Raw genomic sequence first — 20,641 nt, 5'->3', positions numbered from 1 at the left:
AGATTTTGAGGCCTTTTCATAGTAATATTAGAGTTTGTTATAACATAAAGCAAGAATTTAGTTCTTTTATCAATTTTATTAGAAAGCAAGGAAATTACATAATTACCGGAAAGCCGTACCTTAATTAATGGCACTTCAAATTATTAACCAAAATTGTATCTCAGATGGCAGTGATTGATATCTTTATTCTATCTGCAGAAAAAAAAATTAGGCTCAATAAGATATGTGCATTTCTGCATTACTGCTACAACAACACAATACAGCTTAGTTTTCTTCTCTCGCCACGACACTAGCCAACGCGCAATTGCAAAATCCACGTTATTAGCTTCCTCCCAACCTATTTTCTTTGTTTAACATGTGCCGTTTATATCTTAAGGCTTGTGTTCCCTGTGTAATTGGTTTATGCTATTTTACTGCTCTCCTGTTGTCTTCATACATCAACGTAAAAATAAAATAATAAAAATTAGCTAACATTCAACTGTATCTATCTGTCGAATTGTATTTTTGGAATTCGACGCATATATTTTTTTTATAGATGATTTCGGTGAAAAAAACGCCAATTTCCCTTTTTTTTACGCTCAGCAAGGCAGTATAAACTTACCTAAAAAAAATTCAACAGCAAACCATGCGAGTGCAAATTTGCGTTACGTACATTAGGCTACGTTACGTTACGTTACCATGCCACTACAATTACGTTCAACAAGGCAGTATAAACTTACCTAAAAATAAATTCAACAGCAAACCATGCCACAACAAATGACTCCATATACACTAGAATCGCAGCGGCTTCTTCTTCATATTCTTTTATTGTAGAAAAAACACTTAAGGCCAAACAAGTAAAAACAAGTAGAAACCTAAAAAAAAAACAAGTGCAAACAAACAATAATCAAGGAGGCACACTTGTGCCTCTATAAAGAGGCGACCCACCACAATGTTAAGCGATTTCAGGTCCTAGAGGTCGCAGAGAGACGGCAGCAATCGCATTTTGTAGCCCAAGCTCAAACTAAGAAACTTGCAAAATTTCATCCTCCTCCGACTTTATCTTCATGGGGTAAACTGGGCCGGAAGTTTGGACCCTCCCACCACAGCCCCCCTTTAACGTTGTCCGATTGGTCTAAAATTTTGAGGTTAAGCTTTCCTAGGGCCCGGGAGCTTATCCTCGAAATTTCAGCTCAATCAGATCACTCCTTACCTGTTTTCAAAAAACCAAATATACCCACTTAAAATTCATTTCTTTTTTTTTTCTTATCCACGCCTAAAGGCACCAGTTGGCAACGGATCCGGTTGAATTATGACTCATTCGAAGCAGAATTCGACCTGTTAGGGTCTTTTGATATTTTCAGACCGAAAAAGTTATCACCCGAATTTACATTTACGAAAAACCTCGTTTTCCTATATTAGCCCATGTTAATTTTTCCCACCACAACCCCCCCTTTAACGTTGTCTGATCGGGCTGAAATTTGGAGAATAAGCTTTTCTGGGGGCTGGGAGCTTATCCTCGAAATTTCAGCTCAATCTGATTACTCCTTCCCTGTTTTCCAAAAACCACATATCAAGATTTTTGAGAATTTGCTTGCGTCGAAAATAGCTTCCACTTGCTAAACAACAATTAGTATTGTGTTTGTATAGTCCAGCGGCTGATATCTCCGACTTTCAGGCGGAAAACCCGGGTTCGATTCACCATCAGAGCAACTTTTTTATAGACTTTGAAAAGAAACTCAGTTTCTTTTTTAAATTATTTGAAAAAAATTACGTTTTCTAAAGAGTTAAAGAGGCTGAGTTACAAGGTCGACCCTTAAAACGTACAGGGATTAGGAGGCACAGTTGGGGGGCTGTTAAAGAGGCTGAGTCACAAGTTCGAACCTTAAAACGTACAGGGATTAGGAGGCACCCTGTACGACGTGATTTGAGTATTCAGGAATTAAAAGCCTTAACACAAGAATGTTCAAGAGCGGGGGGTTTGGGGGGCGGCAGTCCCCCAACTTTAACTCCTGACACGATCAGCTAACAGTTAGTCAAGCAATAATAAGTAATAAACTGTACAAAAACGTGCAGAAATTATTTGAAAAAAACTACGTTTTCTAAAGAGTTAAAGAGGCTGAGTTACACGGTCGAACCTTAGACCTTACTGGTAGTAGGATGCACTGTTGGGGGGCTGCCGCCCCCCAAACCCCCCGCTTTTGCATCAATTAATTAAAAAAAAAAAAATTCTTTAAACTGAAAGTAAGGAGCGACATTAAAACTTAAAAAGAACAGAAATTATTCCGTATATGAAAGAGGCTGTGCCCTCCTCAACGCCTCGCTCTTTACGCTAAAGTTTTTATTGTTTAAAAAAAGAGTTGTGAGAAAGTCAAACTTTAGCGTAAAGAGCGAGGCGTTGAGGAGGGCACAGCCTCTTTCATATACGGAATAATTTCTGTTCGTTTTAAGTTTTAATGTCGCTCCTTACTTTCAGTTTAAAGAAATTTTTTTTTATATTTAAAGGCTGCGAAAGCGGGGGTTTGGGGGTGGTAGCCCCCAACTGTGCCTCCTAATCCCTGTACGTTTTAAGGTTCGACCTTGTAACTCAGCCTCTTTAACTCTTTAGAAAACGTAGTTTTTTTCAAATAATCTAAGAAAAAATGAGATAAGTTTTTAGAAGTACCAGTAAGTAAACAATACAACAAGCGTACTGGTGCCGGTAGTACCAGCGCAGCCATGTTTGGATTAAAAAAGGAAAAGGAAGGCTTGGTAAAGTGCAAGAAATAGAAAAAGAATCAAAAAAAAAAAAACCAAACGTGAGTACGAAAGCTTAAGTGAATCTGAACCAGGTTAATTAAAATTAATTTTTGGGGAAGAATCTCTACCAAATTATAGTTATTTCGGGTCTTTTTCCCACTTATTGTTAAGCAGTAATACAGCTAGTGATGGTTTCTGCTAAAAAGCACATTCTTTGTTTCTCTTTTCTAAAACAAAAGGAATTTAGACGGTAAAGATGGCTTCAAGGTAAGATAATATATTTATTTAGATGAAATATACAAGTTTTTAAGCGCATAGCGCATACATAATCACAACGTCCTACATCCCCCACAAGGCTCTATGGTGGGGAATCATGGCAGAAAAAAGAGAAAATTGAAATTGACAGACAGCCGCAGCTGAGCTGACCTTAGCTGAAATGAATCCGTTGAGGTCGTATGGGGCTTCAACTGGGGTTATTTCCTGGCCATAATTTTACCTAAGCCTCGAAGAGTTAGTGACAGGGCCGTATCCAGGATTTTTAGGGGGTGTTTTACAAAAGGATTTTGCCCGTTTATGTTCATTTCATTACGTTTTTACGAGTCAGACAAACAATTTTTTGGGGGGAGGTCAAACCTCCTAACCCATCATCACCCCTTGATACGGCCTTGGTTGGTGGGGTAAACTCTTATTGTTAAAAAATTGACATGGCTTAAAACAAAAAGCTGGCACTTGTCACATAATAGACTGTAATAACTGGAAATGTGTGTCTAAAATATGAAATTTAAATGATGCTAAAGGCTAAATTTTTGTGAATAGCTGCCATTTTCGGAGCCTTCGGTGCAAAATAACAATAAAATAAACGGTAGACAAGGAAATTATTTTGAAAACAATGTCATCTTTGTTTTTGATGTCTTAGAGTCTGCAGTATTTGGGAATGAACAATTAAAATGGCGCATTTAATTAGTGCTATGAACAAAATCTGTGAGAATGTGGCATTTTAAGAGCGTTTGGTATGAAAATGCTCTTGTGTGTTCTAGAGACTAGTAAAGATCAGTGGCACGTATGAATTAGCCTAAACATGTAAACATCAATACCAAACACGAATTCAATTAAAAAGTAGGTTTAAAAATGCATCCACTGGAGAGTGTCACAAACATTTCCCACTTCTGCAATTTCACCCTAGAATTTGATGTTAATAAAAAAACAAGTTTTTTTCAACTGAAAATAAGGAGCAACATTAAAACTTAAAACATACAGAAATTATTACGTATATGAAGGGGGTTACACCTCAACAACACCTCGCTCTTTAAGCTAAAGCTTTTTAGAACTTAAAAAAAAGCCTTTTATTGTTCTATTTAAACGAAAATAGTGTTTCAGGAGTCATTCTTGTAGGATTGGGACATAATTCAAACTTTAGCTTAAAGAATGACGTATTGTGGGGGAGTAACCCCCCCCCCCATATACGTAATAATATCTGTTCATTTGAATTTTAATGTTGCTTCTTAATTTCAGTTGAAAAAACTTTTTTGTATTTAATTTCTGATCGTTTTTCAAATAGTGCCAGGAAATCTGGCTACTTCTCCACGGAAAAGTCACTCATCACCAAGAATTTATTCTCGAGATAATCGCGGTGAAAATTTACCCCGATCAATTACCCTTAACATCTTCACGCGTAAAATTGAGACGAAAAAGAGAAAGCAAGATATTAAAAAAAAAAATTATATAGGAGTTCTGACAAATTCCCTAAGTGTAAAATTTTCCCTTAGAAATTCACCCCCTGGAAACTTCCCTCCCCGTGGAAAACTATAACTAAACAAAATTCCACCAGCAGACCCCCCTCCCCCCCCCCTCCCGAAAAAATTACATGCGATCTTAAAAATGTTAGCAGATTTTTTTGTTTTGTGAGCAGCTTTGTTTACTGGAATATTAAAAAAAAAAAAATATTTTGTAATTAAGGTTATTTCTCAGCCCTTCGTCCTCTTTTCAATCGAGTCTTTTGCAGGTTCACATTGCTGCTAAGTCCAAACAGTATGGAAAACTTACATGACTAAGAATTGGTGCTAGTTTTGAAACAAAAATAGCTAAAAGCGTTTGGATTGATCCAAATATTAATATCAAATAAATATCAAACATTAAATATCAATATTCCAGTATAAATAGTAAATATCAAATATTCCATTTTCAACAGTAGCCAGACGCTAAACTGTAAATGTCACTACTAGTTATTAAGCTCTATATTACCGTGCTAAACAGACGAAGACCCATCTCTTACAAGATCCCTATTCTCTTTGGCTGAGCTGTCGCAGAATCATGTCAATTTGATAACTTAAAATCAAGTTACTGATAAAAATCAACCAATGAGAAATCCCTCAACCTAAATGACGCAGTTCCTACGTGGGCTGCTTAAAAATTAGAATAGCAGAAAAGTTGAAAATAGAACCAAATAACCTGTAGAAATTGGCACTTTGGAACTATTGGTACGTCAGCTCATGGAGAGATGCCAAGAAGGACAGCGGAAAAGTGTTTGGAACCTGGCCAAATCAGATCTTGGACCCCGGGGAGGGGGGGATAGGACATTCCGACACAGGGGAATATCCAGTGGCTCCCAGTTGCAGAGATGATGGAAGCGGACCACACAACATGAACCAAACAAGTCTCGAAAGTCCTAGATGCTGAGCATGGTGGAAATGCCCAATTCCGCCACAAGTACAAAGTAAGGAAGTACTTTTGAACTATATGAAAAATTGAAATTCAAACAGCCCTTGAGATGCTGGGTAATTTGTTTTACATTTTTCTAGAGGCGTTGTCAAAACAATGGCTCAGTTACTCCCCAGACAAACAGTACATCAAACAACAAGTTGCAAGAAAAATGCCGTTCAATCCCACTTTCTTGTGCTATAATGAAATAAAGGTTAGGATGGCTAGGCCAAATTCTATGGATGAAGAATGACATACTACCAAATATTTTGTTTTCCCCAATCCATCCTGGGAAGAGCGGAAAACAGGTCATCCACGAATGGGTGCGAAGAGATCATCAAATAAAAGGGCCGTTTTTTAGCACTAAGATCTTACATCTAAGATCTTTCCTCTTTCTGCAAAGATTATCGTTTTTTCGACTCATCTTTGTTCTAAGATCTTACAGCTCATTGATGTTAGCAAAAAGCATGAAAGACGACATCTTTCTGCCATATAGAACCATGACGAGAGAACTTTGATGATATACTCATCATTGTTCTCAAACCGCTGATCAGAGCAGAATGACGAAAGACATTTGCAAAAAACGACAAAAGATGTAAGATCTTAGTTCAAAGATTTCACTTTTAAGCGTTGGTGACATTGGTGAGTGACAAAACGGCCCTAAAGATCTGAAGGAAATTTCAACTTCATGGGATAGAGTAAGGAATGAAGTTTTGGGCACATTAGGATGGAGGAGGAGTTTGCGCAGCTGTGCTTCACTCTGATGGCTCAATGTTGCTGTAATTATAGTAGTTTACATACCAAATAATGGTCCTTGTCATAGTAGGTATCATAGTAGCTTCAAAATCATAGTAGCCCTTATCATAGGTATCATAGTAGCCCTTATCATAGTAACCCCAAAATTGTATGAGGGATAGACAAGTCATTTGGTTGAGGGAATAGAAAAAAACTTTATTCAGTGTATGTTAGCCCCAATTAATTTGACTTTTTTAACCAATAAATAAGAAAAAGTTTTTCCAACTGAAAGTAAGGAGCGATATTAAAACTTGAAACGACCAGAAATTATTCTGTATATGAAAGGGGCTTTCCCCTCCTCAACGCCTCACTCTTTACGATAAATTTTTTATTGTTTAAAAAAAATAATTTGTGAGACAGAGTCAAAATTTAGCGTAAAGAGCGAGGCATTGAGGAGGGGACGGTCCCTTTCATATAGGGAATAATTTCTGTTCGTTTTAAGTTTTAATGTCGCTCCTTACCTTCAGTTAAAAAAACTTGTCTTTTTTATTTAATTTCTGAACGTTTTGAATTAATGCAGCTTTGATTTTGGCTCACCGCACATTAACAAAAACAAAATCTGCATATTAATTTTGCTTTTTTTGGTTAAATAGCTCTCTCAAAATTTTGTTCTGACATAACTTACGAATTAACTTACGTAACGAACTTCTATGTTCGTATGTTTTTATTGCGTATATTAGGGAGTTCGCCCCCTAGACAATACCTCGCTCTTTATGCTAAAGCTCGAATTTTGTTTGAATCACAAACACCTGAATCACAAAGGCCGGTTAATTAGAATAGATAGCTCTTTAAAAAGTACTAAAAAAACTTCCGCGTAAAGAGCGAGGTATTGACTAGGGGGCAAAACCCCTGATATACGTAATAATTTCTGTTCGTTTTCAGCTTTAATGTTGCTCCTTACTTTCGGTTGAAGATTAAGTAAGATTATCAGTATCAAATGATGAAAAAACCTTTGAAAAATTGCCAAACTTGAAAAAAATTATCAGAATACCTTTTTTGGCAATAAACATCGACTCTTCATTTTTGCAGATAGGCTATAACATTAAATTTTCAAACAGTTCAAGGTAACGAACTGTAAGCAAGGAGCGACCCCATTCAATAGTAAACGAAACTCAAAAAAATGGAATTTTGATACCAATAGATAGATAAAAAAAATTGGCTTATTTTGCTGATTTTAAATATATAAATTTCATTAACTTTATTCTTAGCGATTAAATGCTACGAGCCTGAGAAAATGTGCCTGATTTCCGAAAAAAGGGGGATACATCTTCTAAAAGTATTACAATCTTAAGGAAAATCACACAATCAGATTCAGTGTATCAGAGAACCCTTCTGTAGAGGTTTCAAGCTCCTCTCTGCAAAGATGTGGAATTTTGTATTTTTTGCCTGAAGTAAGATCACGGGTGAATGTTTATTTGTTGGTTTTGTTTGTTTGTTTTTCCCAGGGGTGATCGTATCGACCCAGTCGTCCTAGAATATCGGGAGAGGGCTCATTCGAACGGGAATTAAAAGTTTTATCGCCCTTTTGAATCGACCAAAAAGGTTGAAGGGCCACTTGGCCCCCTCCCCCACCCCTTTTTTCCCACAGCCGCACGACCAAAATTTTGAGACAGCTACTTCGCTGCTCATATTTAAAAGGTCTAATAATTATGCTTTTGGATATAGATTGGCCCTCCACAGTTCCATGTGAAAGGTCTTTAAGTCATAAAATTTACCCATTTTTTGCATTTAGTATCTGTTATTGTGAATACATTAACAAATACTATACTACGAATACATACGGATACATTTACGGAATACCAAATACAAATACATTTTTGGGTGGGGGCAAATGCTTTGCTGGGGATTTTTCCAAGGGGGAATTTTCCTTGGGGAGGGAAGTTTCTATGGGGTGAACTTTGCCAGGGGAAATTATACACTGGGGAAATTTGTCAGAATTCCTATACAAAAATCTTTTAAATGTCTTGCTTTCTCTTTCGAGTCTCAATTTTACGCGTGGAGTTGTTAAGGTAATTGTCTGGAGTAAATTTTCACCGGGATTGAATTGTCTAGAGGATATTTCCGTGGGGAGAGGGATTTCTGCGTGGATATGGGGCCAGATTTCCCGGCATTACTTAAAAACAATCAGAAAAAAAATTGTCAACTGAATGTAAGGAGCAGCACTAAAACTTAAAACGAACAGAAATTATTACGTGTATGAACGGGATTGCCCCCTCCTCAATACCTCGCTCTTTACTTTGCAGTTTGAATTTTGTCTAAAATCTTTAAGAACGACTCCTGAAACACAAGGTCCCTTTAATTAGAACAATAGGAGGTTTTTTTTTTTAAATACTAAAAACTTTAGCGTAAAGAGCGAGGTGTCGAGGGGGGGGGCAATCCCTTTATATACATAATAATTTTTGTTCGTTTTAACTTTTAGTGTCGCTCCTTACTTTCAGTTAAAAAAAACTTGTTTTTTGTATTTAATCAAACCAAAAAGCGAACCGAAGATTAAGTTTTTCAAAGATCTTCAAAAAAGCTGACTGGGGAGAAAGGACAACCTGAGAGACGAAGGAATAAATAAAACAAGCGATAAATAGCAATGGCGTTAACCCTGACTGGGACATTCGAGGGCCCAGCGAGAGGAAACCTCCGATCCTCTTCGGTTTGTTCACAGCTCTGCCCAGGCCCTAGATTGCTTTTTATATTATTTTTTCGTTTTTATGAGATACAAAAATTATGCTATATAGTTCAATAACATAATCCTTCTATTATGAAAAACTTGTGATACACTTGAATTGACTTGTTTAATCAAGTTTCTTTTGATAAATTTCACCCTACCGGAAGCTTTGCCCGTCAAAGTTTCTTTATTATTAATAGTTACAATTTGTGTTGCTCAGTAACAACCAAGCAAGATAATTTGTTATTTTAAATTCTTCTCAAAAACTGTCAATAAAAAGCTGCAAGTTTAACGATTGGTTTCCCTGGAATTCAACGATGACTTCGATTCTCATATCACCGAGTAAAATTATTTATTTTTTAAAAATAAGTAATTAAGGTTGTTGAAGTTTACACACAATTATCCTACTAATTGATAGGCGATGAAATGTCAACTAATGAGGATTTAGGGCCGATATGATAGGGCCGATATGAGGGACTTAGAAAACATGGAAAACAACTGGAACAATTGCAAAAGAGGTCATCAACGATTTCTACCAACGAAATATAAATAAAAAAAAATATGAAAAAAATCACATAAAATATGAAGATCGAAAGTATTTGAGTTTACTAAAAAGAAGAAATTTACCATTCTTAAAGTAAGAGGCAGAAAGTAAGAAAGAGAGAGAGAGAGAGAGGGAGAGAGAGAGAGAAAGAGAGAGAGAGAGGGAGAGAGAGAGAGAAAGAGAGAGAGAGAGGGAGAGAGAAAGAGAGAGAGAGAGAGAGAGAGAGAGAGAGAGAGAGAGAGAGAGACTTGACAAAACACGTTGATTGAAGCATGACAAATAATTTGAACAGCGGATGCTAAAAGAGCTCAGCAAAAATAGCTATGACGGGACGAACTTCAAAATTCCCAATTGGACTCACTCTAAAATTTCCATGTGTTTAATCTAAATTAGGAAAAAAATGGTTTCATCCCGAATTCTCTCACAAAATGGCCCTAAAAAATGTATAAGCCTAGAAGAGTGATTACTATGAACGGCCAAAAAATAGTGACAGCTGTCAATAGTAACTGAAGTTCTAAAATAGAAGTTTGGAACAATATATACACCCAAAGAATTAAATTTTTATGGTAATGCCAAGCAATAAATCTATAAGAATTAATTTTTAAAGAAATTAAGTAAATACAGCTGCTTTCATCAACAGTGAACTGACAGTAGACTTCTGTCTACTATCTGCTACTGGAACTGCAATCTGCAGTTACATCAAAGAGATTTAATTTCCATGAAAATGGTTTTGTTAAAATATTAAAAATATTGAAATTGTTAAAATAAATGGAAAAGCAGTGTAGTTTCAGAAATTATTTAAAATTCTTTTCGCATAATTGAATTAGTCTTAAGAGTAATGACTAACTCATTAATTAGCTCTACAATTGATATGTCTTACCTGCAATAAATGCTTAAATTGTCTATAAGTAAACTACAAATGATGAATATCTCTTTTTTGTTTTGTTTTGAAAAGCTTGAAAAATCTATTTAGATTACTCACAACTCAGAACAAAAAGTCACCAGCATTTGCCAAACAGATTCTTCAATTGAAAAATCAACATTTCAAAATATTTTTAAAAAAGATTTTTTTTTTGCGCAATTGGAATTACTGGATGCGCAATTGGAATTTTTTTGCGCAATTGGTTCTCATACATGTCGAAGTTCAGTACAGCCTATAGTTTTCAGATCGCATCCCTTTTGGGGATTGTAACCCATTTCCTCTTGAACTATACAAATTTGTAAATAATGATAATTGTGATTATAACTTATCTTTTAAAGTGTCGGTTTCTATTGACAGGGATCACTCTTTACATACAGATTGTCATTGCAAAAAGTTTGATCCATGCCTCTCTTAAATGCGAGGGAGACCTATTCCCTCACTCAAACCCTCTTTAAAAGGTTCAATTTTGATAGTTGTATAACAATACGTAGGAAATTAAATCATCTTTGAAAAAGGTTCACCCTTCTAAAATTTTTCAGGATGGGAGATAAAATTTAGAACATCAAAAGAACTTTAGTATTAGCGTTCCCACAGTCTTTAAGGGAAGTTTTTTGAATTTTTTAAATGGGGATTTAAAAAAGGCCCTGTCCTGAGTCCTCCCTTCCAATCTGGAGAGTATGGTTTGAAATGTAGAGAGGTAGAATATCATTAATGTTTTAATGTCTTTAATAATAAATTTGTTGTTTTGGAATTAAATTCCTGAATTTTTTTTTAACCCTATTTTTAAATGGGTTTACCCCACATCTCACCCTTTCGCATATTTAAACACAATAATGTAATCTTTTACTTTATACTTAAAATTTGTCTGCAGTAGTGTGGAAGGTATCATTCTGGAGAATCGTGCATTACAGGCTTAGCCCGAAAATTTTCATTTGAATATTAGGGATTGAATCCTTCTAACACTTCTTCTATTTTTATCCAAAGGCTTACTTAAAATAAGAAAGTTTTGGGGTCAAAAGGGTGTATTTTAGGCTTCATATCCTTCACCTCCACCACAAAAAAAATCCACTGGTCATCATCCTCAATAGCTGATGCGAAATGATACATCACTAGGGCCGTATCGAAGATTTTTTCGGGGGGGGGGTGAGGTACAAGAAAAACTTAAAAATCGCATAAAAATTTGTTTATATTTATTTTTGTTACGTTTTTACGAGTCGGACAAACATTCTAGGGGGGGGGGGGGTCAAACCCCCTACTCCCAGCCCCACCCCCTGGATACGATCTTGTACTTCACTTTACATAATACTTTGAAGCCTCAAATGAATCGTCTCAGTTAAACAAAGCTTAAAAATTGCAGTCTATATAAACCGTTTATTTTGTATAGACTGTTCGTATATTTAATAAAAAATACATCTCTGAAACTGCCTAGCTCAATATATTAATTTTCAATAAAACTAAGTCAACTAACTATCTCTGAATTTTTTCTCGGTAGCATTTTGGTTGTTTTTAGGTCAAAATTGTTATTTTGTAAAATCGTTGTTATTTTGTAAAATTGTTACTATGTAAAATCGTTTTTAGCTCAAAATTGTTATTATTATTTGGCATTTAGGTCAAAAGCCAAAATATGATCGAGTGAAAAATCCAAAAGTTGCAATCGGTTTAGAAATATAATTATGCATAACCTATGGGTTATAAACCTTATATCTGTAAAGTGCAGATCTGTGCCGGTTTTGCCGCAACAGAGATCTGTGGCCTGAATAAGAGCAAACGGCTATCAAGTGAAATTTGGAGGTAACCAATCGTCTTAGAACTACAGAATATCAATGCAAATTACCCTCTGGATTCAGAGGTCGTAAGCCAAGTGGTGCCTGGTTTACGGTGCCTCATTTCTCCAGGTGGTGACTCATTTCTCCCTAAGAATGTACACAGTCTGTAGAAAATGAGTGACTATTATCAAAAACGTAGATACAGTAATACCAAGAATTTTACAGTTTTACATTACTGCAAACCAGCTACCTGCAGAGGGAGAAAGGTAAGCGGATATTTCTGGTTGAGATAAGGGAGTCCTGGCCCTCAACAATTGCGTTTTTGGAGGTATTCCGGATATTGTGGATAGGCCTCCTATAAACATCCAAAAAAGGATTTTTCCTGAATCTTACAGCTCTAGTGAATATGATGTTGTGATTAAGATTCATTGAATTTTTGGGATTGTTCCCCCCCTTTTCAAAAATTAGGCAAATTTTCTCGTGCCTGTAGCTTTTGATGGGTAGCATTAAAGTTATTGAATCTTGTACATTTGGATTTAACATAAAAATCGAATTCTTTTCATGTATCTATTGTTATCAAAATTCTGTTTTTAGAATTCCGGTTAGAATTGGGCCGAGGCCTTCCCTCTTACTTATAGTTCGTTATCACGAACTGTTTAATATTTGGACTATCTAAAGAGTGTAAAATTATGTATAGACATCTATGATATAAAATGAAAGAAAAAACACTGGAAACTATTCATTTATTTAAATAGCATTTTCATAAAGTTGAATAGTGTCCTTGAACAGTAAATTTAGTTGAATATGGAAAAGTAGAATTTAGGCTTGGAATATGTGCTAAAAATGTGTCATACATATTTAGTAGCAGTAGTGCCAGTTTGAAGAAAGGTAAAAAAAGTAATACTTACTTTTTATGTGAAGGCTGGAAATTTTTTTTTAACCCTTTACTCCAATTGGGAAATTTAGATTTCCGCAACATCCCCATCCTTCCAAAAAACAAACGCTTTCCCTGAAATTTTCAACTCAATCTTCCATCAGTGTGATAAAATAGGATGGACATATAATATCAAGGTATAAAATTTGTCTGGTTAATTGATTGTCGATTCAATTGAATTAAATTAATTATTTTTAATTAAATTAATTTGTGAATTCAATGGAACTGACTGTATAATTAAAAATAATTCAGGCTTTATTTCTGGTTTCACACACCCGTTTTACTGTGTCACGCCACTGTTTCAGAATAAAGATTACTGATGGACTAGAAGGTTCCGACAAAGCCAATTATATAGTTAGGTTTTCTTATAATTTTTCCGTTTTCCTTATTAGCCCTTTCCTTCCATTTTGCCGCTTACTTATTTTCTTATTCCTTATCTTATATTACTTATCTTATTTCTTTCAGATTACTGATGGACTAGAAGGTTCTAACAAAGTCAACTGTATAGTTTGGTTTTCTTATATTTTTTTCGTTTTCCTTATCAGCTCTTTCCTTCCATTTTACTTATTTTCTTATTCCTTATCTTATATCACTTATCTTATTTATGTCAGATTACTGATGGACTAGAAGGTTCTGACAAAGTCAATTATATAGTTCGGTTTTTCTTATAATTTTTTTCCTTTTGTCTTATCAGCCCTTTCTTTCCGTTTTGCGCCTAAATTATTTTCTTATTCCTTATCTTATATTACTTATCTTATTTCTGTCAGATTACTGATGGACTAAAAGGTTCTGACAAAGTCAATTATATAGTTTGGTTTTTCTTATAATTTTTTTCCTTTTGTCTTATCAGCCCTTTCCTTCCATTTTGCCCCTAACTTATTTTCTTATTCCTTATCTTATATTACTTATCTTATTTCTGTCAGATTTCTGACGGACCAGAAGGTTCTGACAAAATCAATTATATAGTTTGGATTTCTTCATATTTTCCGTTTTCCTTATCAGCCCTTTCCTTCCATTTTGCCCCTTACTTATTTTCTTATTCCTTATCTTATATTACTTATCTTATTTCTGTCAGATTACTGATTGACTTGAAGGTTTTGACAAAGTCAATTATATAGTTCGGTTTTTCTTATATTTTTTTTCCTTTTGTCTTATCAGCCCTTTCCTTCCATTTTGCCCCCTTCTTATTTTCTTGGAGCCTTTTACATCTTAGCTTCTTAGAGCGATTTGATAATTCATACTCCTGAGATAAATTAGAAAGAAAAGCGGAGCAATTGACAGAGACAGAGAGAGCTGGCCTTTTAACTTTCAGTTATCTTGAATGTTTTATAATAAAACGTTCTTTACTTTCTAGAGAACCGTCATAACTTTTCAAGACAAATTAATAAATGTATGATTCAAGAGGACAAAAAATCTTAGAAATTGGCAGATAGATTTTTTAATTCCCTTTATTCTGAGTGTCTTATACTTCCTGGAAAGCTTTTGTCAGTTTTCAGAGCAAAAAAGAGGATTTATGGCAGGAATTGACAAGGAGGGGGGATTTTAGGGTTCTTCCAATTTTTATTTTCTTTACGGTACCAAAAGCTGTCTACTTTCTAAATGTCCATCATAACCAAAAGAACTGCTGAACTGCTCACATATTTTAACTCATAATCTCAGAAACTTCAAAAAGCTAATTGTCAAAAAATGGCAAAGCTTTCTCAAAAATTAAAATCAATAATTTTTTCTTTCTTTTTTTTGTAATTCTGCTCTACCGAAGGCAAAGTATATGACTTTCGAAAAACGGCTTGTGAATGAAAGACCTTTGAGAAGGATTGTTTTAGTAAAACAGATTAAAGGAAAAAAAAGTTATTTTAATTGAAAGTAAGGAGCAACATTAAAACTTAAAATAAACAGAAATTATTCCGTATATGAATGGATGCTTCAATACCTTGCTCTTTTCGCTAAGGTTTGACTGTTTGTCTCCATTTCTAAACAAAGACTACTGAAACACAGAGGCCGTTTAATTAGAATCAGAATTTGTTTTTAAGTGCTATCAGCCTTAGCGTGAACAGCAATGTTTTGAGGAGGATGTAACCCTTCATATAAGTAATAATTTCTGTTCATTTTAAGTTTTAATGTTGTTCCTTACTTTTAGTTAAAAAAAAACTTGTTTATTTTATTTAATTTCTGACCGTTTTTCAAATAATGTCGGAATATTTGGTCCACCCTTCATGAGGTAAAGCCCCCCCCCTAACGGAAATTCCTTCTTGGAAGTTTCATACAACATAAAGTGCATCACCCCTCATCAAATTCCCATCAGACAGTTCCATCCTCGCTTCAAATCCCCCTCCCCCCTGTAAAATTTCTTGAAGATAATTCAGCTTGAAAAATTATCCTTGGCGTACATTCATTTGAAAGACATTAATTTCTAATCGGTTTCTCGATTACTCCCAAAATACCCCCTTCCGTGTAATTTTTTTCCCGGTTATCAATCCCGTGGAAAATAGCCCCCGGATAATTCCCCTGGAAAATCTCCACATGCAAAATTTAGTTTGCAAATAGAATGTAAGACAATTAAAAAGAATCCCGTATAGGAATTCATCTAAATCCCCGAAGTGTAAATTTCTCCTGGAAAACTGACCCGCCAGAAAATTTTCTCTCCAAGGAGGATTATTCCTATGGAAATCCACCCCAAGCACAAAATCCCCCCCCCTCCCGAAAAAATGTCTGTATACTTCCCAATAACAAATACTATACATAAACACTGGGCAAACTTCATAACTTACAGGCCTCTCCCCACGGACTGCAGGGGGTTATTTTACGCCTAAGGACATAGTTAATTGATATTTCAACTATACTGAACAAACTATCCATCTCAAAATTTTTGATCGGATAACTTTGGGGTAAAAGGGGCGGTGGAGGGGGGCTTTTTGCCCTCCAATCGTTTTGGTTACTTAAATAGGGCGGTGGAACTTTTAATTTCCGTTCAAATTCACTTTCTCCCAATCTTCTGGGACCATTATTTTGACACGATCATCCCTGAGAAAAAAACAAACAAACAGAAAAACAAATAAACAAGCATCCGTTATCTTTCTTCTGGCAAAAATTGCGAAGTTCCTCATTTTTGTACATAGGAGCTTGAAACTTGTACAGTTGGTTCTCTGGTAGGCTACTCTGAATCTGATGTTGTGATTTACATTAAGATCCCTTGAGGTTTTGAGAATGCTACCCCCCCTTCTTTTTGAAAGATCGGGCAAATTTTTCTCAAGCTCATAACTTTTGATGGGTAGCATTAAACTTGATAAACCTTATGTATTTGGAATCAGCATAACAAGCTAATTTATTGATGCGTCTATTGCTATCAAGATTCCGTTTTTTAGAGTCTCGGTTACTATTGAGTCGATTCGCTCCTTACTTATAGCTCGTTACCACAAACTGTTTGATTAGGGGAATACCGTGTTGACAACTAAAAAATTGTGACAGCTAGTAAAATAAGGATGAATTTGTTCTAAAAATAAAAATGCCAACTAAATTTCACTACTTGTACACTCCAAAAAAATCGAATAAAGGAAATCTCTGAAGTATGGATCATTTCAAAAGTTGAAGTACCAAGAACAATGAAAATGTCCTTGAAAATAATTAATCCTAATGAAAAAGACGTTTATATGCAGTTATACAGTTTATGGTTTAGCAGGTGCCAATAAAAAAGAAAAGAAATAAGTGAGTGAAAAATCAAAAAAAAATATGTCGTGCCAAAAAGCTTAGAAGGTGTAATTGTTTTTAGATGTAAACAGAATATCAATATTTTAATTTTGATGAATGAAAAGCGATTTCATATCTAACTAATTTATTTTGGCTTGCTTATTTTCTAATTTTAACATGGCTACACTGACAAAAATGTGGTACTGCCTTAAAAATTCATAGTTTTGAAACATTCAAAAGAAAAGTCTAAGAAAAAACACGATTTTCAGCTGTTATTGGACCTGACTTGGGTCCAGGGAGGGGGGATAAGAAAAAATTTATATTTTGGTGACAAAATAAACATTTTTTCAGCTTTGGTTCTGGAAAATCTGACAATATTGCTATTTTTCAGTTTCGCACACCTAACAAAGCTCCATTTTAGAGAGCGCTTACTTTAATTTGAGGCAGGATTGCTCTAATTAGATAACAGTTTAAATGGTCTCTTACTGACAAAAAAGTTTTTTTTTTACTTCTTATCAAAGGAGGGGGTTATAAGAGTGGTTTCAGTTTCAGGTTGGCACACCTAACAAAGCTCCATTTTAGAGAGCGCTTACTTTAATTTGAGGCAGGATTGCTCTAATTTGAGGCAGGATTGCTCTAATTAGATAACAGTTTAAATGGTCTCTTACTGACAAAAAAAGTTTTTTTTTACTTTTTATCAATGGAGGAGGATATAAGAGTGCTTTCAGTTTCAGGTTCGCACACCTAACAAAGTTCCACTTTAGAGAGCGCTTACTTCAATTTGAGGCAGGATTGCTCTAATTAGATAACAGTTTATATGGTCTCTTACTGACAAAAAAGTTTTTGTCAGTATATAAGAGTGCTTTCAGTTTCAGGTTGGCACACCTAACAAAGCTCCATTTTAGAGAGCGCTTACTTCAAGTTGAGGCAGGATTGCTCTAATTAGATAACAGTTTAAATGGTCTCTTACTGACAAAAAAAGTTTTTGTCAGTATATAAGAGTGCTTTCAGTTTCAGTTTGGCACACCTAACAAAGCTCCATTTTAGAGAGCGCTTACTTCAATTTCATTTTCAGTTTTCAGTTTCAGTTTTTGTCAGTTATAAGAGTGCTTTCAGTTTCAGGTTGGCACACCTAACAAAGCTCCATTTTTGAGAGCGCTTACTTCAATTTGAGGCAGGATTGCTCTAATTAGATAACAGTTTAAATGGTCTCTTACTGACAAAAAAAGTTTTTTTTTTTACTTTTAATCAATGGAGGAGGTTATAAGAGTGCTTTCAGTTTCAGGTTCGCACACCTAACAAACCTCCATTTTAGAGAGCGCTTACTTCAATTTGAGGCATGATTGCTCTAATTAGATAACAGTTTAAATGGTCTCTTACTGACAAAAAGTTTTTTTTTTACTTTTTATCAATGGAGGAGGTTATAAGAGTGCTTTCAGTTTCAGGTTCGCACACCTAACAAAGCTCCATTTTAGAGAGCGCTTACTTCAATTTGAGGCAGGATTGCTCTAATTTGAGGCAGGATTGCTCTAATTAGATAACAGTTTAAATGGTCTCTTACTGACAAAAAAGTTTTTTTTTACTTTTTATCAATGGAGGAGGATATAAGAGTGCTTTCAGTTTCAGGTTCGCACACCTAACAAAGTTCCACTTTAGAGAGCGCTTACTTCAATTTGAGGCAGGATTGCTCTAATTAAATAACAGTTTATATGGTCTCTTACTGACAAAAAAGTTTTTGTCAGTATATAAGAGTGCTTTCAGTTTCAGGTTGGCACACCTAACAAAGCTCCATTTTAGAGAGCACTTACTTCAATTTGAGGCAGGATTGCTCTAATTAGATAACAGTTTAAATGGTCTCTTACTGACAAAAAAAGTTTTTGTCAGTATATAAGAGTGCTTTCAGTTTCATGTTGGCACACCTAACAAAGCTCCATTTTAGAGAGCGCTTACTTCAATTTCATTTTCAGTTTTCAGTTTCAGTTTTTGTCAGTTATAAGAGTGCTTTCAGTTTCAGGTTCTCACACCTAACAAAGCTCCATTTTAGAGAGCGCTTACTTCAATTTGAGGCAGGATTGCTCTAATTAGATAACAGTTTAAATGGTCTCTTACTGACAAAAAAAGTTTTTTTTTTACTTTTTATCAAAGGAGGTGGTTATAAGAGAGCTTTCAGTTTCTGTTTCGCACACCTAACAAAGCTCCATTTTAGAGAGCGCTTACTTCAATTTGAGGCATGATTGCTCTAATTAGATAACAGTTTAAATGGTCTCTTACTGACAAAAAAAGTTTTTTTTTACTTTTTATCAATGGAGGAGGTTATAAGAGTGCTTTCATTTTCAGGTTCGCACACCTAACAAAGCTCCATTTTAGAGAGCGCTTACTTCAATTTGAGGCAGGATTGCTCTAATTAGATAACAGTTTAAATGGTCTCTTACTGACAAAAAAAGTTTTTTTTTTACTTTTTATCAAAGGAGGGGGTTATAAGAGTGGTTTCAGTTTCAGGTTGGCACACCTAACAAAGCTCCATTCTTGAGAGTGCTTACTTCAATTTGAGGCAGGATTGCTCTAATTAGATAACAGTTTAAATGGTCTCTTACTGACAAAAAAAGTTTTTTTTTACTTTTTATCAATGGAGGAGGTTATAAGAGTGCTTTCAGTTTCAGGTTAACACACCTAACAAAGCTCCATTTTAGAGAGCGCTTACTTCAATTTGAGGCAGGATTGCTCTAATTAGACAAAGGTTTAAATGGTCTCTTACTGACAAAAAAAGTTTTTTTTTTAATTTTTATCAAAGGAGGGGGTTATAAGAGTGGTTTCAGTTTTAGGTTTGCAAATCTAACAAAGCTCCATTTTAGAGAGCGCTTACTTCAATTTGAGGCAGGATTGCTCTAATTAGATAACAGTTTAAATGGTCTCTTACTGACAAAAAAAAGTTTTTTTTTAGTTTTTATCAATGGAGGAGGTTATAAGAGTGCTTTAAGTTTCAGGTTGGCACACCTAACACAGCTTCATTTTAGAGAGCGCTTACTTAAATTTGAGGCAGGATTGCTCTAATTAGATAACAGTTTAAATGGTCTCTTGATGACAAAAAAAGTTTTTTTTTTACTTTTTATCAAAGGAGGGGGTTATAAGAGGGCTTTCAGTTTCAGGTTGGCACACCTAACAAAGCTCCATTTTAGAGAGCGCTTACTTCAATTTGAGGCAGGATTGCTCTAATTAGATAACAGTTTAAATGGTCTCTTACTGACAAAAAAAGTTTTTTTTACTTTTTATCAATGGAGGAGGATATAAGAGTGCTTTCAGTTTCAGGTTCGCACACCTAACAAAGTTCCACTTTAGAGAGCGCTTACTTCAATTTGAGGCAGGATTGCTCTAATTAGATAACAGTTTATATGGTCTCTTACTGACAAAAAAGTTTTTGTCAGTATATAAGAGTGCTTTCAGTTTCAGGTTGGCACACCTAACAAAGCTCCATTTTAGAGAGCGCTTACTTCAATTTGAGGCAGGATTGCCCTAATTAGATAACAGTTTAAATGGTCTCTTACTGACAAAAAAGTTTTTGTCAGTATATAAGAGTGCTTTCAGTTTCAGGTTGGCACACCTAACAAAGCTCCATTTTAGAGAGCGCTTACTTCAATTTCATTTTCAGTTTTCAGTTTCAGTTTTTGTCAGTTATAAGAGTGGTTTCAGTTTCAGGTTGGCACACCTAACAAAGCTCCATTTTAGAGAGCGCTTACTTCAATTTGAGGCAGGATTGCTATAATTAGATAACAGTTTAAATGGTCTATTACTGACAAAAAAATTTTTTTTTTTTAATTTTTATCAATGGAGGAGGTTATAAGTGTGCTTTCAGTTTCAGTTTCGCACACCAAAAAAACCTCCATTTTAGAGATCGCTTACTTCAATTTGAGGCATGATTGCTCTA

At 35.0% G+C, this 20,641-nt stretch overlaps 1 protein-coding gene across 5 annotated transcripts in view; it reads right to left on the bottom strand.

Moving 5' to 3' along the window:
• Positions 1-20,641, bottom strand: part of LOC148948272 (potassium voltage-gated channel subfamily KQT member 1-like) — a 420,960-nt gene that overhangs the window by 231,919 nt on the left and 168,400 nt on the right. For all 5 annotated transcript variants that reach the window (XM_089093855.1, XM_089093854.1, XM_089093858.1 and 2 more), the window contains exon 3: positions 720-854. In XM_089093855.1, coding sequence (XP_088949981.1) covers positions 720-854 — 135 coding nt within the window. The remainder of the gene's footprint in view (positions 1-719; positions 855-20,641) is intronic.

Source organism: Artemia sp. Qi Xiang Cuo, chromosome 9 (assembly GCF_049724085.1).
Source record: "Artemia sp. Qi Xiang Cuo chromosome 9, ASM4972408v1, whole genome shotgun sequence".
In the NCBI taxonomy this organism is placed as follows: domain Eukaryota; kingdom Metazoa; phylum Arthropoda; class Branchiopoda; order Anostraca; family Artemiidae; genus Artemia; species Artemia sp. Qi Xiang Cuo.
Note: the sequence above shows the minus strand (reverse complement) of the source record. Positions and strands in the feature narration are given on the sequence as shown.